We start from the raw sequence: 19,095 nt of genomic DNA, 5'->3' as shown, positions 1-19,095 counted from the left end.
GCCACCTCTAAGACTGCTCTTTGAAAGCAGTGATAAACATCTTCTGCTTGATAAATTCTTATTTTGATACAAAATCCTTGGCTTTCGCAGCGAAAAACACCATCCCTTTTGCTCTGCGGTGCTTCGCTGTTTTCTCCCATCTATCCCCTTAAGATTATTTTTAGGTTGCTTAGCAACATCTTACACAGCCAGTGTTTAGACAAGTATGAATGCATCACAAGAATCATTGTATTTGTAAAGGAGGTGTTACACAGCCGTCCGATCAAGGGGAGTGAGCCCACCGCATGTTTGTGCTGGAAAAAAAGGCCTGATTTGGGATTTTAACGTATAAATTCAACGGGAGCTTTAAATAACTTTCCTATACTTAGGGAAAAATGTACCCTAAGTGTCTGTTAATCTGGATTACTCAGATCACTTAGTCTAGAGGCAGGTCTTGAAAAGAGACGGCCTTTGGTGATAAAAAAAACAAAAAAAAAAACAACCTTGGTCTCATATTTGATGAGAATATGCCATTAAAATTTTATAATAAAAAATTTCGTTCTAATTTCAGATCCAAAATACTTCCAAAATAAAACTATCCTGTCCAAGAGTGATGTATAGAAAAGCTAATCTAATGCTTATGCTGGATTATTTATATTTTTATATAATTCTTTATTGTCAAAAAGTCTCTGCCTGATCCAAGATGCTACATATATCAGAAATCTGATTATCCAACAAATTGTTCCCAACAGAGCACTTCCCACTCAAACTGCAGGTTTAATGGTGTAAAAGTAGAATGAGAGGCAGATTTTTAACTGATCAGGATCCTCTCAAGTGGAACCAGCCCTCAGCCTATGTGCAGGAAAGTGGGTTAAATTATCCCGAGCTGTCTCTGTAGGCTGGTGGAGGACATACTTCTAACTACGCTTTCCTACTACACTCTCAAATTTTTTAGTATCTGACATTATTTCTCCTATTAACTTTATTTTCGGGGGGGGGGGGGGGTTTCCCCTCTTTTTCTGACATTCTGTATTGCTGTCATACTTTTCTGGAACGACATCTGAACTGTTGCTGTTAAGTTCATTCTAGAGGTAATGCACTGGATCCTGCCATGATTCTTTCTTTAACTGCTTCACTTTTCTAGAGAGAGAAACTGCAGGAACTATTTCTGTGACTAACTGTGTGTGCTGTCTTACATCCTATAAATTTTGTAGCTGGTTTATAGTTGTGTCTCTCACCTAAATGAAGCCACTAAATGTAATGGGCTTTTGCATATTGGGACTGAATTATGCGATTGCTTTTCGCAAAGTAACTTGTGATGACATTTGCTGTTGATTTGATGCTACATAAGCAAACTGAACTGAATTGAATTTAAATGGTGAAAGCTATTTCAAAAACATCACATTTTTTTTATTGGTATCCAATGTGATAGACAAACACCGTTACGGGAAAATCTATAATTGTCAAAAAATTGTTTAAAGTAAAACCTAATATCAGTGACAAGCATTTTCTGTAGATGTGAAATTAACAGAGGGCTCTATTTTATCACAGCAGAATCGCAGAAGTAACTCTGTAAAAGTAATCACACATTTCAGTGTTGACAAAGCTTCCTTGTTTCCTTGTGATTAATCACATGATTTTCAGCTTTAGGTGGTGTGTCTGTGAACTGCTGTGTGACCCAACCAGCTGGAATGTCTGACTTCTTCTTAGATCCTGCTAAGCATGAATGAGGGAAAAAAAACAGTATTCATATTCCTAAATTATTTGGAAACTAAATTCTTATACATGGCTTATTAAAGAGTGAAGAAATCCGGACGTAGCGAAATAATGAGATTTGAGTCAATTAATGTTGGAGATTCCTTCATATTTGGTTTTTATCCCAAACAAAACTGAACTGCCTAGTCATTTCCAATACAATCAAGACATACATAGGCAGATGTTTGTTGTTAGATCAGCACTAAACTCTAACTATATGTAAGCATGTCACAGTGGGTTTATACAGTTTCATTTTACAGTTAGTGGTCCAAACATATATAAAAAATCCACGGGCAGAAACAAAAAAGCAGCTTGTTAGCTGTTTTGGATTTTAAGTAATAATCTTACGTGGGTTCTGCAGTTATCTCAATCTGGATCAAGAGAATGAAGTTTTGACTGAAGATTCAAACTAACGACAAATCAGACCAGGGCTAGTTTCAGAGTAAAGTCATGCCAAGGATCTCTTCAATAAATTAAACACACCTTAGCACAACACAAGAACATTCATTCATTTATTTATTTTCGTCATAGCAACCCTCTAAGGGTGTCTGCCCCCGCCTGACGCTAGAGGCTGCCGCCCAGAAATTCCTTTTTCCACCGTTCTATTTTCAAGCATTATCACTTCTGCAAAACCTTTCTACGGCTGATTCAGATCACTGAATCAGCTATTAGCTCAATGCTTGTGTTTGTTACATCTGTCAAATGACTCACATCATTCAGAGCAATTCCATCACCAAAGTTCAAAATCTTCCGATCTGCCGGAATTTCACTTTAAGTAACGAGAACGAGCAAGACTGATCATATTCAGTCTGACTTAAGCAAAATATGCCCTTCTTTGTGACAGAAATGCCTCATGATGGAAAAAATACACACTTGTGTCTGCTGGGATAATGTTGAACACAGCAACTGTCGTTTTTCAGGTTGCACATTTTGTCCTTTTACCCTTGCAATGTGAGTTTGTTTTGTGAAACAAAATTGTGCTCATTTCAATATGGCAGAAAAACTGATCCAGTCTGGTTGACAATTAAACTTTTGTGTTTCTTTAAACTATCAAAAACGTATTTTGTAATGTACTGCAGGTAAGACCCTGACTACTCCTTAGCACCCAAATTTTTAAATAAAATCCAAACTATCCCTTTAAGTTTAATTTTAAAGTTCTGGCAGTTGAACTGCAGCATGACATAACAGCTGTAAACATCTCCGGCACCACTCCCTGGCCCCGGCACCGCCGTTTGGGAACCAGCATCAGTGTGGTCCTTGACCCCACACCACCCAGAGCCCTCTACCGAGCACTCATCCTCCAGCGAAGTTACAGTCGCTGTGTGTGTTGGTATTTATGCCAGACTGCAGGCTCACGGAACCACCCCCACCCCTCCCACAACCACCCCCTCCGCGGCGCAGATTATCGGACCGAACCATTGCCGCAGTTGAGGTTTGAGCACCTGTCACATGACGCTTCATATTTCCACGCCGCTGTTCGTCAGCGCGGCGAGTTCGTGCGCTTGGACGCGGCGTGGATGTGGATCGGACGCTGCCCTCCGGCGAACGCTGCGAGAGTGCAAGCTCTCAGTGAGACGGGCTGCCAAATTGCCCCGACACCCCTATTGTGCAACTGGCAGCATCACCCACTGCCTGCAATGGCGTTGAAGCGGCTTCAGTGTGTCTAAGCGTTTCTGTAGTGGCGATTCCGTCCTGGACCGTTTACGAGCGTGGGAGAGAAATGTTATTTTTGGGAAGCTTTTCCAGCGAGAGCATCCATATTTCCCTCCGCATTTGCCCTCTGGATTACATTTCTTGCCTGTTAGGAGCCCAACGAAGCTGGAGTGTTGAATGTAAGTCTTTTGTTTTTGTTTTTTGGTTTTTTATTTCGTGCAGTGGAGCCAGATCGCAGTGGTTTTGTGGCGAACAGTTAGAACTTCGCCGTCTTGAACATTTGACCGCATGTGTTCCGCCTGTTTTCAGAAAGATACCAAAGGAGATAAATGTAAATAAATGCACGTTAAAGGGCTCCGGGGAGGAGGAAAAAGGGGGGCAAGCATGAGCTGTCATGTTCTGCGCGGTGTGGCTGATGTGCGCTTGTTTGTCTGATTCAACTGAGTCAGTGTTAAAGCCTCACTTTTTTTTCTTCTCTCCTCCCAAACAGCATTATGATCTTCTCCCCCCCACACCCACTTTCACAGTGGTGCTGGAGATCAAGCCAATCAATGTATTGCTTAAGAAATTCACAGAAGTGACCCGTAAGAGTCCAGCTTGGTAAATAATGAATAGTGAACCAGGACATTTAGGGTTCAGTCCCTGCTCCTGTTACTTTTACATCTATACAATTCAGGCTGTGGATTACAGAACAACTCGGGTTAATGGATTTTTCGTGTACCGGATGGTTGTTCCTGTGTTCTTTTTTTATCTCAGTATTTCCTGATGTTTCACCTCTCACGGTGTGGTATGCATTTCCGAACCAGATTAAATATTAATGGCCGTAGATATGGAATATTTGTCTGCTTTAATCCAGTATCACGGTGTCTGGAAGCAAAGAAATATCGCCCAAAAGTGCCACATGTCTCCAGCAAAACATTAAAGCTCATAGTCAAAATGATACAGTCAGTGAGAGATGGTTGACATTTTGGAAAAAACAACAACAAAAAAGAAAACCCACAAGGCATATGTGATAACTTGAGGAGATGAAAGTGTTACTGTTCCTAATAGAGACGGTTATCTAATAAATTAAAGAAACTAAAACAAGGATATTTCGTACAGCTTTGAACACAAATGTATGAATCTTAACATGAAGTATAGATTTGTAAATATCAAAGGGTGTGACCTAAAGACACTAAGTGTAATTGAGGTAAAACCGCACAAATTTGTCCATCAAAGCATTCCTGCAGTTAAAGCTTTTAAATTAGAATCACAGATGTTGACCCTCCCCCACATATTGCTGTTACTGCCGGTTGGCTGGCTGAAGCAAGGCTACTGCATGTTTTACTTTCTTATTTAAAATCAAGATGGTCTGTTTTTTTGTTTTTTCAGTAAAAATAGGAATCAATAAATGTAACAGAAAACACTATTAAACCTGTAATATTCATAAAGCTACAGGAAGCAGGAATGATGGTTGCTTATCAGTGCGTTCATGTACGCTTTTAAAAACATTTTTATATATACCATGAATCTGTGGCATTCTTATGCTTGCTTATCTCTTGCGTACAACAACATCAAGCAGTATATTTGTTCTGCTTGGCTTTTGAAGAGTATGTAAATGTGTAATTGGTGACACAAATTATATTTTCTAGCTTTTTATCTATAATTATTAAAGTTAAAAGTTAGCTAGGTATGATTGTTTATGGTTCTGGAGGTACATCCTGAAGCGTCAGGAGGAAGAGTGAGTTGGGCAGTACACAGAAAGATACAGTACCCGCTGTTTCATTCAACATCCTCAGGCAGGACTCTTCATCCCAAAGCTGCCTCTGGTGCTTCTACTGATGTGTGTTTATCTCTGAGAAAACACTGTGGGGTAGAATAAAGACGTTCTGCACTGACTGTTGTTGAGATCAGAATATAAATTCAGTCTACTTACATCTCTTTTCTTCTCTGCAGGTGTGACTAGGCTTAAAGCACTGAAGTAGGCCCGACTAGACTCTGGACTCTAATGAGGTCACAGCAATGCTGACATTGCCTCTAAACCCAAAGACATCATCATGCTGAAGACGGAGGCTTCGGGGGAGAGGACCAGCCTCCGCAGTGCCTCCCCCCACCGTAATGCCTATCGGGCTGAGTTTCAGGCACTCAAGAGGGCCTTTGACCAGCCTCGGATTGACGGGGACTCGAAGCCCAAAGACCTCGAGCGGGTGAAACAACCGAGGGGTCGCCAGTATGGCGCTCACGTCAGTCGCATTAAGGACATGTTCATGCAGATGGGCTCAGAAAATACAACCAGTAAAGCCAGGGGTCGGGACGAATCCTCGCCGCAAAAACTAGTGAAGCCCACCAACTTCATCAACAAAACTGATGGATCAGTCATCAAACTTCAACATTCTTCGTCTGCTGACAGGATTGGGGGTGCAGGTGCAAAGTTTTCCGAAACAAGGAAATTATTTGAACAACAGTCACGTGACCAATCCCAATCGCCGGTCTTTCCCTACGGACGCGACAAGAGGGGCTCTCATGAACACCTTGACGACTGGAGAGGAGCGAGGTCCAACAGAGGCAGCACAGACTCTCTGGACTCTCTGTGCTCCAGAACCGAGGCATCGTCGCCAACCGTTAGTCAGCTCAGTGCTGTTTTTGAAAATGCTGACCAACACAATCAAGGGGGGTCCTATAGAGGAGTCAGTAGGCGAGCCCTCTACTCACCTGATGGATCCTATCGCCAAGGAGGAGATCTCAGCGAGGATGAGTCACGACAATCTCCAGTCCGCGGAAACTACCGGAACAAAACCGGGGACAAGTTTCCTGCGTCTTCATCTACTGAGGACTTCCTGAGCCCCAGTCCTGGAGCAGATACTTCTGAAGCCAAAAAAGAGAGTTCACAAGATAAAGAGATCCAGGACAAAACTGGGGAAGCTTCTAGAAGACACAGGCAAAATTTGTACAATGCCACCCCAAATGGAAGCCAGGTTAATGGCTCTTGCGAAGAAGAAGAAAAACCCTCAGAGTCACTGACACTTATCGAGGACCAAGAAGTCACCAAAGCCTCAAAATCTACACGTAGTACTGTGATTACCAATAAAAATTTTGAAGATGTTACTCATGAGCCACTGCCCACCACAAGCCCGCAAACTGGAGAAAGCAAAGACGACGTGGATGCTTTGAAGCAGGAAACCTCCCCTGAACCACCCAAGAACCAAATTGAAGAACCGGAGGAGGAATATGCAGGAAACGAGAGGGTGATTTTTAATGCAGATGGGGACGCCTGTTACCAGGGTTGGGGGGAAAGCTGCACCGATCCCGACGATGACCTGTATGGTGATGACGAGGATATTGTCTACGACCCAGGCTCCGACGTGACGGAGATCCCTGGTCTGCCGGAAGAAAACAAAGAGGACGTCCCACCAAAGAGGAAGATTCGCTTCAGCACGTCTCCCATCACAGTAAGCTGGATGTAGTTTAAAAATGTTGTGCTAATGCACTGAGCTCAGTTACATCCACAAACAGTAGACTAAACAGTAGAAAAGCAAACAGTAGACTACAACAACAATATACAGAGTTTCTTTTAATAATCTACTATTTCAGGGTGAAACCTAAACCACAGCGAATTATCGCAAGTTCTTCATTTTATTCCTTTTTACATTTTTTGTATAGTTTAATATCTTGCGTGCTAATACGGTGGCAGATGAAACGTTGCTCTCGGGGACTTCGACGTGTTTATGAGCACATCTGTGCATGTGTTAGTCATGCTGGTTCAACGCCCACGCAATTATAACACAAGACACTGTGTTTGTGTTTTCTCCTGCAGTGTTTTGTTTCATTTATTCAAATGGCAAATTCATCATGATATTGTTTCCATCACCCAGGCAGAGTCCATATGAACCTTTTTTCTGCATATTGGGGTGACTTAATGCAAGGATTGGGTAGAGGTTTACACCGGTTTTGGAAAGGTGGTGATTACAAGGCACTGTTGTTTGTACCATCTGTCTTTTACTTTATTTCATTACTGTGTTTAACCCTCAGCTTCACATACTGCAGCAAGTCTTTGAAGAGATGGATTTGGAAGATTATGCAAAAATATTTGCCCGCATTTGTCCTCCAAGTACTCAGCTTAACATTCGTAGAAGCAAACAACGTGCCCTTTTCTTCTCTATTTTTGGTTGTGCGGTCTGCCTGTGAAATCTAGTTTCTCTGCCTGAGACTTTCAGCCGGCGCTTGGCAATGGGGTGAGATACTGCTGCTTGTGATGTGAAGCAGAATCTTGAGAAATGTAGGTTATTGTAAGTGGAGCTGTAGCAAACGACCCGGGTGGTTGTCACCAAGCCCTTTTAACACATAGTATTGAAGCAGAACAATTAGCCCAGTTATGCTGAGGCAAAAACCTTCACGTTGGCTAACTAATTACCCTGAGCTTTCTCTGCAAAGTGTGTCATTTTGCCCTGTTTTTCTTCTCCTTGTGGTTAAGACCCAACACACAGAGAAAAACAGAAGGTTTGGAATCTTTGTTGACCAGTACTTACCTTTTGCTGTTTTATAAATAAAATAATGTTGAATATTTTTGTACATCACTTATAAAACTATCTTAAATACATGTATCTGTATTATAAAAATGCATGTACACAAATTAAGACAGTTAGAATGCCTCATTAAATATTTTGTTTTTCTAAAAGAGAAGTTCCCATATTTATCTTTTTGATTTACCTACGGTTAATGGAACTTTCATTGCACGCAAAAAACAAACATCCCCATTGTTTTACTTATTTTTCATAAAAGTTTACAAAAATGTATCTACTAACTAGTTCGGGGGTGTACCCTCATAGGTAGCATACCCCCTTCGGTAAAAAAACAAAAAAACATCAACTCTCGTGAGACACTTCTTGTAGCCAACAGCCTTTCTTTGTTATCAATCTAAGGAAAGTTTGTCACTTTCAGCTGTGAGATGTTTATTTTATTCATCTATCTGACTTTAGAGAAGTCCTTATCTTTGCCTTTTGTCCCCTCGGGCTAAAGTCCTGCCTTCACATTTTTCTTGGAGAGTAAAAGTTTCTCCATCCATGAAAGTTAAATGTTAACAGTCTCTTTCTGATAGCACAGGTATGCACCTCTTGTTGACAATGGAATGACATTTTACGATTTTTTTTTTTGATGCTACATTTAGGGTTTTACAGTCTGCTTTCAGGGTGAACAAGTTGTTTTGAGCGTCTTCCACACGTAGACTATTTTTTTGTGCAGTGTAATGATTAATATCAGATTCATTTGAGACCTTTTTAGATCATTTTCCAGGCTCAGAAGCTGCTTCCGGAGGCCTCAGACAGCTCTTTCGATTTCTCTATGGTTTTCACTCTCACTTCCCAACACTTGCACATTACAGCAAGTGTCTAATGTTTATAGCAGCTCAAACCTCTATCAAAATGCTGAGTTGCGAATTGCGATGCTTTTCACCTGATGTGAAATGCCTGTTTGATTTCACGTTTGTGTTCGGTTTTTGTTATCGGCTTGATTTTTTTTTCACGATGTCAGAAAAACACTCAGACTGTGCCTTTTGTGGGCGCATTAACACAGTGAATCTGAATACTACAGCTCTTGTTGCCCCAGTTTGTTGATGTGGTCTTGCGTTTCAAGGCTTCTGTTTTCTATGAAAAGCCCTGACGCTCATTCATCATATTGAATATTCAATAGGGTTGCTGCCCCCACCCCACACGCAAACTCACAACCAATTAGACATGCACCCCTCCCACCTCTTCATTACACTCCCCCTCTGCTCTCAGCACATGAGGAACAAACGGGGTTCTGTCTTTTGTTCGTCTTTATGGTGAAGGAAACAAAGCTATTTTCTCAGCCCCCAGCACGAGTCCAGCTTGACCCCAGTGGGTAGAGACTGTAGATGGTTTCGAACTTCTGTTACATAATTCTAATCAAGTCTTAGTACTTATGCACCGTATTCCTCCTCCTTTTGTAAAAATGATTAAATTATTGGAAACTCGATTAATCACACAGCTTTTAAGTTAGGTGCAGGAAGAAGGTGATCACACTTGAGGACGCCTACTTTGGCTTATCATTTCTTAGATTATCTGCTATCAAGAAGAAGATTTTCTGTAGTATGTTGAGCAAAGGTTTTTTTTGTCTTCTTGAGTCTGGCATCACTCAAGAAGTGAGTGAAAAACGGTGTTCTATCAGATAGCCATACGCTGTCAGGATAGCATACATGCAGCTAGTACGCATGCCCGCGCATGCGCATTAAGAAGTCCGACCGTCAGTTGAGTTGTCTCAGCATACGCAATAAGTTATGACGAAAATAAGTCATTAAATTGTTTATAATATAATATGATAATTAGATAAATATACATGCGTTGTCGTGGTTTCAAAGTGTATTTAAAGCAGGTCTGGCTGCCGCTGCAGTCAACTACAACACACGCCCGTGTAAAACTCATTAACCTACTTAACCGCTAAGTCAGGATGCCATACAGCTGTTAATAACAAAGTGTATGATGATCTACGTCATGATTCAATGTTGCTGATTAAATAAAATCATATGGTAATGACAGCGTATACATGTCTGAGCTAAGCGTATGATTATCTGACAAGGTATGCTGATCTGACAGAACAACGGCAACGTTTTTTTTGTGTGTTTTTTTTTTTGTGTGCGGTCCAGATGTTTGTTTACACCTCTTCAGTTATCGGAGTCTCCGATAACATTTCGGGAACACGAAAGCAGAACACTCACCTGCATTCAGATAACAACAAAAAAAGTGGCGAATAGCATTGTGCTGTCTGTGCTCAACACATCTTCTGATAAAAAAAAATATAAGTATATGTGCCACATGAGCTCTTTGTACGTCAAAGACGAAGACGGGCTATAAAGCTAAGGGTCAAAAGCTAAGGCTTGTGTTTGTTTCGACACCATGCTAAGATCGCAGCGCCACACAGTGGCTGGACATGACAATTACAGTGGATTCAAGGTGTCTTCGCAGTTTCATCTAAATGTGGAACTTTCCCCCCAAGCAACATCCGAAAATAGTTTCCAGACAGCATTCTCGTCCAAACTTGGCCTAAAATAAAAATACCACAGCATCTACTGTGGCAGATGTTCCTTTGACTTAACTCTCCACTGGGTCAAATTCTGTCCAGCTGCTTCTACGTCAGATTTTCTGAGCTCTTGACAGACACGTCACTTTGAACATGACAAATACCATATCTGATAAACATCAGACTATTTGCCCCATCTGGGTCAAAGTTGGCCTCATTCTCCGTAAATACAGGCTCGCTGAGCTGCTTCGTTGGCCGTAAATCGCAGCTTTTAATGTCCTCGCTGACCCACTAAGAAGTGACCGCTTTGAGCCAGCAGACGCAGCGGTCGTATGCCGTACCAAGCGGCACCGACCAACGGAGAAGAGTCGGGTCTCATACTAATTGAAACTGCAGGGTTTATCCCCGACATCCGTTCACTTGTTCAGTGTGTGGCCAACAGATTAAAGCTCAGGCATTAAAGTCGATTTGGTCCTCTGTCACACATTTGATGTGCTGTTGTCAGGGCGCGTTGTGCTCAGCTTATCCAATGCAGAGAGCCTAATGTGCGGTCTGAATTTATCATGCACATCTCTTCCAGTTTGAATTTCCCCAACTTCGGATGTGCCTGCAACCTATAAAAGCTGCAACCGTCACTTGTTGCCGCCTTGCCTCTTGTCTTTTACTGTACATCAGACGGACATCTTGGGTCTCCGCCTCTCTGCTGTGTCAATCAACCGTTGGGTTCTCTCTTTCTGCATGAGCTGTTTTCACTTTTTTCAGAACCGTTTTGTGCATGTAGAGCCACTGTGGTTTCATTAGTTGCGATACTGCAGTATCTTAATGGAATTAAATAGATATGATGAGTGGAGCAGCAGTTAAATGGCCGCTGAAGTGGCTCTGTAATCGCCCCCCTCCCCTCCCTCCACTCTGATCTCGATGATCATACACACAGACGATGTCCATTAGTTTCTGCTGCTGCATCATCACTGCAATCCTGAGTCGGATGGATCTGAGGTCAGAGCCGTGATCAAAGTGATATTTAACCGTCACCCCTTTGTAGCAAAGGTTTCCTGAATGCAGACGGGTGTTTGTTCTGCCAAATTGATTGGAGGCATAAAAGGGTTTTGTTGACTATCCATATTTATCCATCTATCTAGTGTTTTCCACTTCTCTTTGGGTGTAACAGGGCCATGAGGGAAACACAAAAAGTTTAAACGATTGCATTTGGTAAAGGATGAAAGAGAGTTGCTCATGCCAAAACAACAGACACAATCCCAGCTCACATTCACTCAGTCCCACTCCACAGACTTGTCAGGCATTAAGAGGCGGTTATTTCTCTTGAGGATTTGGAAACTCTTTCATGTGCCTTCGGTTCAGGACGTGGCGGAGAAGCCCCCTGGCTGAACCAGTGTCTGCTCTTCCTTTTCCCCCTGTGCACAACAGTTCATTCTATGGATTTTATTTTTTTGATGTGCGTGGATCATGTGGGACTCCAAAGCATCCTTAGTTTGAGCGTGACTTAGCACAGTCATGTAAAGGCCAACTCATGTTAGATGAGCTGTGGCCAGCAACTCTGGCCTCCAACTTTGTTTTCTGGTGGATGGGATTACTCCACTTTAGGAGTAAATCCCTAAAGTGGAGTAATTCCGTGTATCTGGATGCAGATACACGGAATTACACACGACGTGGATTACATACAAACTATGAAATATTTTTAAAAATATCTTCTGGAGGAAACAAAATCGATGGACCCTTAACTGGTTGTGGTGTTTATGGAGCCTATAACCCAGAACCTGTCAGTCAGTTCTGTCAGCAAGTCTGCATGTTTTACCCTCCGGGTCTGGGGTCTGTCTCCACTAGTTTCCGGGTGAGAGGCGATGTACAATCTGGATAGGTCACCAGTCTATTGCAGGGCAGCACAAACACACACAAAACAAGCACCCGTACATACAAATACACATCTCTGGGCAATTTAGAGTAACCAATTATCCTTACCATTTTGACCTGACTAGAATGAATAGAATAGAAACAACCTTTTCATGTAAAGATTCACACAAAAAGTCATTTTGTTAGTTTATGATAATAATAATAATAATAATAATAATAATAATAATAATAATTTATAATAATACTATACTCTGAAGCAGAAAATACTGTGCAGTTGTTAATGTTATGAATGTTTTCATTAGCATTAATCATCACCATCATTGGATCATTGGTCTGCTTTAATAATTGCTGGGACTCTTTCGCTAAATTCATTTTAATGTCAATATCCTGCACATTTACAGTAACTGGTGTCTTATGTCTCAGTTATTTTCTATTAATTTAAAGTAATACTGTTTTTATGGCGTTATAAAGTTGCCTGTGTGGAAAGATTTTTAAAAAAATTTGGCTGAGAAGTATTTTATTATCCAGCAGTAAAACTCAGCGGTGATGAAAGATTTATTAAAAACAATCTATTAGATATTGTTTTTTTTTCTTTTCTGTAACGATCCTGCTTTCAGATGCAGAAAAGGAAGAGCTTCAACTCCGAGGCATTTTTCTTTTTTTTTTCCTCTCTCTCTCTCTCTCTCTCTCTCTCTGATGTATACAACTTTTGACTCGGATATTAATGCCTGTGTTTGTACGCGTATCCTACTCACTCTAATTTTAATACAGTTGTGTTTTTGTTTTCGTGTTTCGGGGCCACCCGATCCTCCACGGGTGCATACATTTTTTATCATCCAGGAAAGACGAGATGGACCTTGTGCTTTTTGTGGCATCTCAGGTGTTGTACAGCAGCAGCCTCTGACATGACCAATCTTCCAGTGCCCACCTACCCAAATACCTAGTGGTCCTACCTGTGCTGAATAACGTAAAAATAAAAAATGCACGTTAGGCTTCTGCTTTTCTGTTATTTATAACAGTGAATCAAACATAAAATAATTTGCACATTTGGAATTTGACAATGTTGTTAAAATTCAATAATTTTTCCTTGGATATAAAGAGAATTAAATAAAAAGAAAAAGAATGCACTAAAACATACAAATATTTGTAGAATAGTACCAATCAGACAAAGTTTTTTGGGGCAGGCCTCTAACAGGCAGTGCCACGTGCATATAAAAGGCCAAAATGTCTTTCCTATTTCTACTAAAATGGGAAAGAAATTCCCATTTTCTGGCAAAAAACCCCCAAAAAACGGCTCAGTCAGACCAAACTGAGCGATTTTAATTCTTGGCAAATTCTCAGATTTATGGGCTTTCACTGTTCCATTCTAATCCGTGACTATCCTGAGATCTAAGCCATTCCCATGTAGCTTTGACTGTACGAAACATCTGACCCAGTCTCAAGTCTCCAGAACCCTCTAAAACGATTCCATCCAGGATTGTCCTCTATTTAGTTTAATCCGTCTTTCCATCGGCTGTTCCGAATTTCCCTGTCCCTGCTGAACGAAGAAGATCCCCCACAGCACGATGATGCCATTTGCCACGTTTCATACCGGAGGTGCATTTATTATTTTTTTTAGGGCAATGTGAATTGTTAGATTTCCTCCATATGTCTCTTTCAACACCAGATTAAAGGAAGATTGGAAAAAAAGGAAAGATCACCGTGAGATCCCGATTAAAAAAAGTGCTTGCCACACTTTTCAGATGTCAAATCCTGACTAATTTTGAAAGCCTTGTATGCTTTTTCTTCTACTTGAGGTTATCACATAAACACACAGACGTTTGTAGTTGTAGCTTGAGAAAACGTGATAGAGCTTATGGGTGTGTTTTCTCTTGCAAGAAAAAATAAGAAGTGGTCCTCTGCTGCTGCAATTTAAATGTTATTTTGTTTCTTATCCCAACATATACATTTTATTTTCCCCATTTGATTTAGGACAGTTTATGTGTGCCGCTTGCCGTTGGCTAGTAGGTTGGTTGTTAGTGGGAATCGTGGCACCCAGTCGAATTGTGCAATAGCTAGAAATCAGCTTTTAGCTAAGAAAAAAAAAAATCTGTCACAAAAGCACCAATTAAAGTAAACAGCCTTTCCATTCCCGCCACCACTTTTTTGTTCATTTTAAAACATCGACTTACATAAATAATCTTTCTGCACCGAATGAAAATCAATCTGACATGGTAAAAAGAAAAAACAACAAAAAAAAAATCTTCAGATGATGTGTCTCAAGATGACAGACGAGCTGACCCTGATGGGACTCTAAATTCCCCGGTTCTCACATTCGTCCCAGTGCAGGGGCGCAGAGTGGACGTTTCGCTCGGTTCCTCTCTTTTCTCACATTCTCCTCCTCCCATCTGAGCATCTTCATAGCTGTCAATCTCTGTCTGTTATTGCCGTCATCAGCAAATGCCTCCTTCCCTCAGAATCCAGACACTCTCTTCAGCACCTGTCAGCTCCCAAGCTTGTATGCGTGTGTGTGTGTGCGTGTGTGTGTGTGTGTGTGTGTGTGTGTGTGTGCGTGTGTGTGGGTGATCACAGGTAGAGGTAATGAAATGCAAATGTGCTGAGCTGTTGCACCAGAACGGACCCTGTTTGCGTGTGTGTGTGTGTGTGTGTGTGTGTGTGGGGGGGAGTAGTTAATCCACTGTGAGCGTTTGTTGGGCTTGTGCTGCTGCAGCACCATTTCTCCTGGGTTTTCCTGCCTCCCGTTGCCCCGGGCCGCGTCCCACTGTCTGGAAGGCGACAGCCTTGGCACCAATACAGCAAAGACCCAGTTTAATACCATCAGAGGCTATTTGCAGGGAACGGGCGCCGCGCCGCGTCTTCTTAGGCAGGGACTCAGACAACCCTGGAGCAAATTACTCCTGGCCTCGTCCAGTCCTGAGCCGCTCTCTCTGTTATTTTTCTTCTTTTCATTTTCTTTATTTTCTCTCTTATTGCTCGTTTCACTCTTCAATAGCCTCACTGTCTCCTGCCACTCCTCCAGTTCATGAGTCGAATGAGTCATTTTGTTTCTCTGCCTGTCCCTCTGGATTTTGCCTACCCCTTATTTACTGCTGCTCTGTTTTTTTTTCCTTTTTTAATTCATAGTCCACCTTCTCTCCATCTCGTCTCTTATCTCTTTTGCGTATTTGTTTCTCTTGCCGTTTCTCTCTCTGCTGAACAGCCTTATCCTTCGGCTCATCGTCGTCCATCGGAGGAACCCTGCAGCTGCATCACTTCACGGCTGAGCGGAGATGCACATCAGCAAAGCTTCGACTTCTGTCATGATTCAGCATGTATAAATAGTTAATAACGTGAAAAATTCAGCACTTTGAACCATCAGAACAACATTTTAAGCTCGAATCAGACTGCACTTCCCTCAGAACACATGCATGGTTCATAATTCCCTTTTTATTAATGACATTTATATAAATGCAAATGCTCTCCTTCAAGAATTGAGCTTCCTGTATGTGTGTAAAGACGTAGAGCGACTCTTCTCCGAAATCAAGCTGCCCAGGACTCTGCAGTGTCCTGCTAGCTGCAGTAATATCCACAGGCACCAATAAACCTGAACCTCATGACTAAAATCAATCTCTTCTAGACTGTGAAGCCTTGAGATAAAAAAAAAAAAAGAAGCCGGTCTGTTGAAGAGCAACTGCATTCAACATTTTTGCTGTTGGAAGCTTTGATAACTGGGAATATTGTGTGTTTTGGAGTTGAAGTGCGTTGCAGTCCTATTATTTTTACACGAAGACCTGTTGCCATGAGAGCATTTCTCCCGTTTTGTCACGTAAACACATAATTGTGTAGTGGACCGAATTACTTTGTGTTCAGCCCCCTTTTACTATGACGCTCTAAATAAAGTCCAGTGCAACAAGCCTGCGAAGTAAATAATAAGCAGAAGTTATGTTTGCCACAAGTCGTTTAAAGGGAACCTCAAAGAAATTTGCTAAAGGCTGCACAAAAAAAAAAAAAAATGAGACTGAGGACAACAACATTAAGCCTACAATCAGAGCTGCAGTAGAATGGGTTAGATCAAACCATGAAGTGCAGACCTAACTCCAACAGAGAGCTGTAACTCTTAAAAAGTGATGTTCTCTTTTCAGTCTGACTGAATTCTGGGGGGGGGGGGTTTCTGTGAAGATTTGGCAACAGCTTTGATGTGCAAAGCCAGTAGGAGCGAAGCGCAAAAGGATTTCTAGTTGTAACAAAGCTGGTGCTGCAAAGGACTGACCAGCAGGACCTGAGAACATAAACACGCTTTTCCGATTTGTATTTGTCATTTCTTTGAAAGCATTAAAAAAATAAAAGAAATAAATGCATGCAATTTTTCCATTGTAATGTGAAAAATGTCAAGTTGTATGAGTACTGTTGTTAGGTGCTGTACATGTGTATTCAAACAAAGGAACAGAAAGAGATGCCGGGCTAAAATTGCAGCTTTCCAGACATCTGCTGTGCCACAGCAGCTCCAGTAACGAGCTGGTCTGTTCAAGTGGAACTGCTGAGCCCAGCTGCCATATTTGCAGTTGAAGCTTTTCGCAGCTATAAACGCCACGTGGATTTTCGAGGGTTTTTTTTTTTTGGAGTTGGGAGCGTTGATCCGTGTGTTGTGTATGAAAATAATGTAAACCTTGTCAAATTAGAAATGGGAGGCAATGAGATGCAAAGTGTAGCATATTATTTGTATTGTTTTATTTGTGGAATATGAAGATATGAAGAACAATGACAAAATAATACAATGATATAAAAGGAAGTTCACATTATAGTTACAATAAATTAAAATACCAAACACAAGAATGAGCAAACGTTAAGATGTACTTTGTCCCCTGTAAGGATGATCATCTTAAGCCACAAACATATGAAGTTTCCTCACAGCCAGAAGGTTGCAGGTCTAGTTTCAGATCGAGCCTTTATTTCTGGTTAAAGATTTTCATGTTTGGTGAAAACCTGGATTTCCCCAGACTGATTGGTTTTCTCCCCAAACTCCCCCAAAAAGCACATGTGTTGGATTACTACGGAGTAAGTGTAACGTGATGACGTTTCGGGGGGTTTACCATGTTTTCAGCTGCTGACGTAGAAGTCAGATCGGCCTGCGCAAAAGTAGCTTGACCATGCAGCTCCTTGCAAAGGTATTCACACTTAAATGTAACAATTCTATCCCAAACTCGCATGGATTTAAATGTGGAGTGGAAATTGGGAATTCCTTTTTAGGTAGTCTGTGCAGACTGGATGGTAGGGAAGATGGAGTTAAACGTAGGAGAATCAATCAAGAAATCCTTTTAGGTGCTTTGAAAGTTGGAACTAGACTGGAATGGTTTATAGCGCAGCATATTCAAGAGTTATAATGTCAAGTGCAAGTCCAGACTGAAATTCAATTGAGAAGCTGAGCCGAGACGAATATTGACGTTTATTGTTCTCCCCAAACAATCTGAATGAGCTTGAATGGACAAAGTCACTAGATATACAACACTAGAGACGTATCATTTTACAGCTGCAATCCTAAATTATTGACCCAGTTGGCTAACGCCAATGCAATTCCGCTTTTCAGACTTTTATGTATAAAATATTGTTAAAAGAATACGAGCCGTTCCTTCTACTTAATGAACGATCAGTTCTTTGTGTTGTTTGTGGCTGTAAGGTGACAAAATGTGGATAAGCTAAAGGGGCATGAAGACTTTTGCAAGGGACTACATGCCAATCTCTGGGTTGTTACAAAAGCTAAGTTGAACAAGAACTAATAGAACTATCCTGCGCAAATACTTACCTTGTGAAAACGGGTTAGTATTTGAATACAAAGTCACTTCCAAAGCTTTGAAGGATTGCAGCAAGAGCACACGAATACATTAACATGCAAATGACTTTGTGTTGTGGTAAACCCTCCGAGAGACTTTTTCGGTTCAGCGGTAGAGCGGCGCGCTTAGTCGACTAAAGCCTCTTCACTAGAAACTGGATTACAGTCGAGTATATCCCAGGGAACACTCAGCTGTGCCTGAACGTAAATGAAGCTGTCTAGATGTTTGTGGTCATTATTTCACTCGGTTGATAACGGATACCAGTGTTTAAAAGGTTCGATGTATTGGATTATGCTTGCCAAAAATAGTGACGCACGTAAAATTGTGCTTAGTGATCCTGTCAGATTTTGGGCCAGTAACACATGTAAAGTCGGGCTGCCTCGTGTTTGTGTTTGAAATATGGGCATGATGTAAAAAAATAAATAAATAAGTTGTTACACTTGGGGTGTTGATATACTTACTACCTATACTAACCAATATACGCATGTAATTTATCGACACTTAAAATGCTTCTCCATTTAAGCGTAGCCATTAGCAGCGAGCAGCAGACCTGAACAGTCTGTCTCACAGCTGTCCGACTAAAAGTTGCCAACCACATGTCTGGGCTGGCTCTCGTTCCTCCCCTCCCTGTGGTAATAAAAGCAGCAGGCAGCAGCATCCCCTCATACCTCCAAGGTTAAGTACCGACTCACTGAAGCATCTCCCAAGTCAAAGTGTTATTTCCTTTTTCTTTTTTTTTTAAAAGCACTCTTTTACTAGATTAATTAACTTTAATTAATTAATACACACACAGTTAAACAGTTTTATGTCACACTTTGGTCAATGGTGTCTCACCAATGGTGTTTACTCACTGGAATATGTCCGAGAATGTGCAGTATGGGTTTATATGTGTATTTTGATTTCATTGTGGTTCTAATGTACATGTGTTTTTGTAGCTTTTATGTATCTGTCTGCCTACTGAGCTTTCGATCCAGTTTTAATGCAGTTAAGTGCAACACTATTATTACAGATAAAAATTCCT

General features: G+C 41.3%; 1 protein-coding gene across 2 annotated transcripts in view; it reads left to right on the top strand.

Annotated features, from left to right (window-relative positions):
• The first annotated feature begins 3,150 nt into the window (after positions 1–3,150).
• The window catches only part of ppp1r9a (protein phosphatase 1, regulatory subunit 9A), a 46,033-nt gene continuing 30,088 nt past the window's right edge, over positions 3,151–19,095 (top strand). For both annotated transcript variants that reach the window (XM_014997395.2, XM_014997394.2), the window contains exons 1-2: positions 3,151–3,566; positions 5,323–6,815. In XM_014997395.2, the coding sequence (XP_014852881.2) occupies positions 5,424–6,815 (1,392 nt within the window). In that variant the 5' untranslated portion in view covers positions 3,151–3,566; positions 5,323–5,423. The remainder of the gene's footprint in view (positions 3,567–5,322; positions 6,816–19,095) is intronic.

Source organism: Poecilia mexicana, unplaced genomic scaffold (genome assembly GCF_051168715.1).
Source record: "Poecilia mexicana isolate PSO_F unplaced genomic scaffold, ASM5116871v1 scaffold_11, whole genome shotgun sequence".
Lineage (NCBI taxonomy): Eukaryota > Metazoa > Chordata > Actinopteri > Cyprinodontiformes > Poeciliidae > Poecilia > Poecilia mexicana.
The sequence above is the reverse complement of the archived record's forward strand: the minus strand, read 5'-3'. Positions and strand labels throughout refer to the sequence as shown.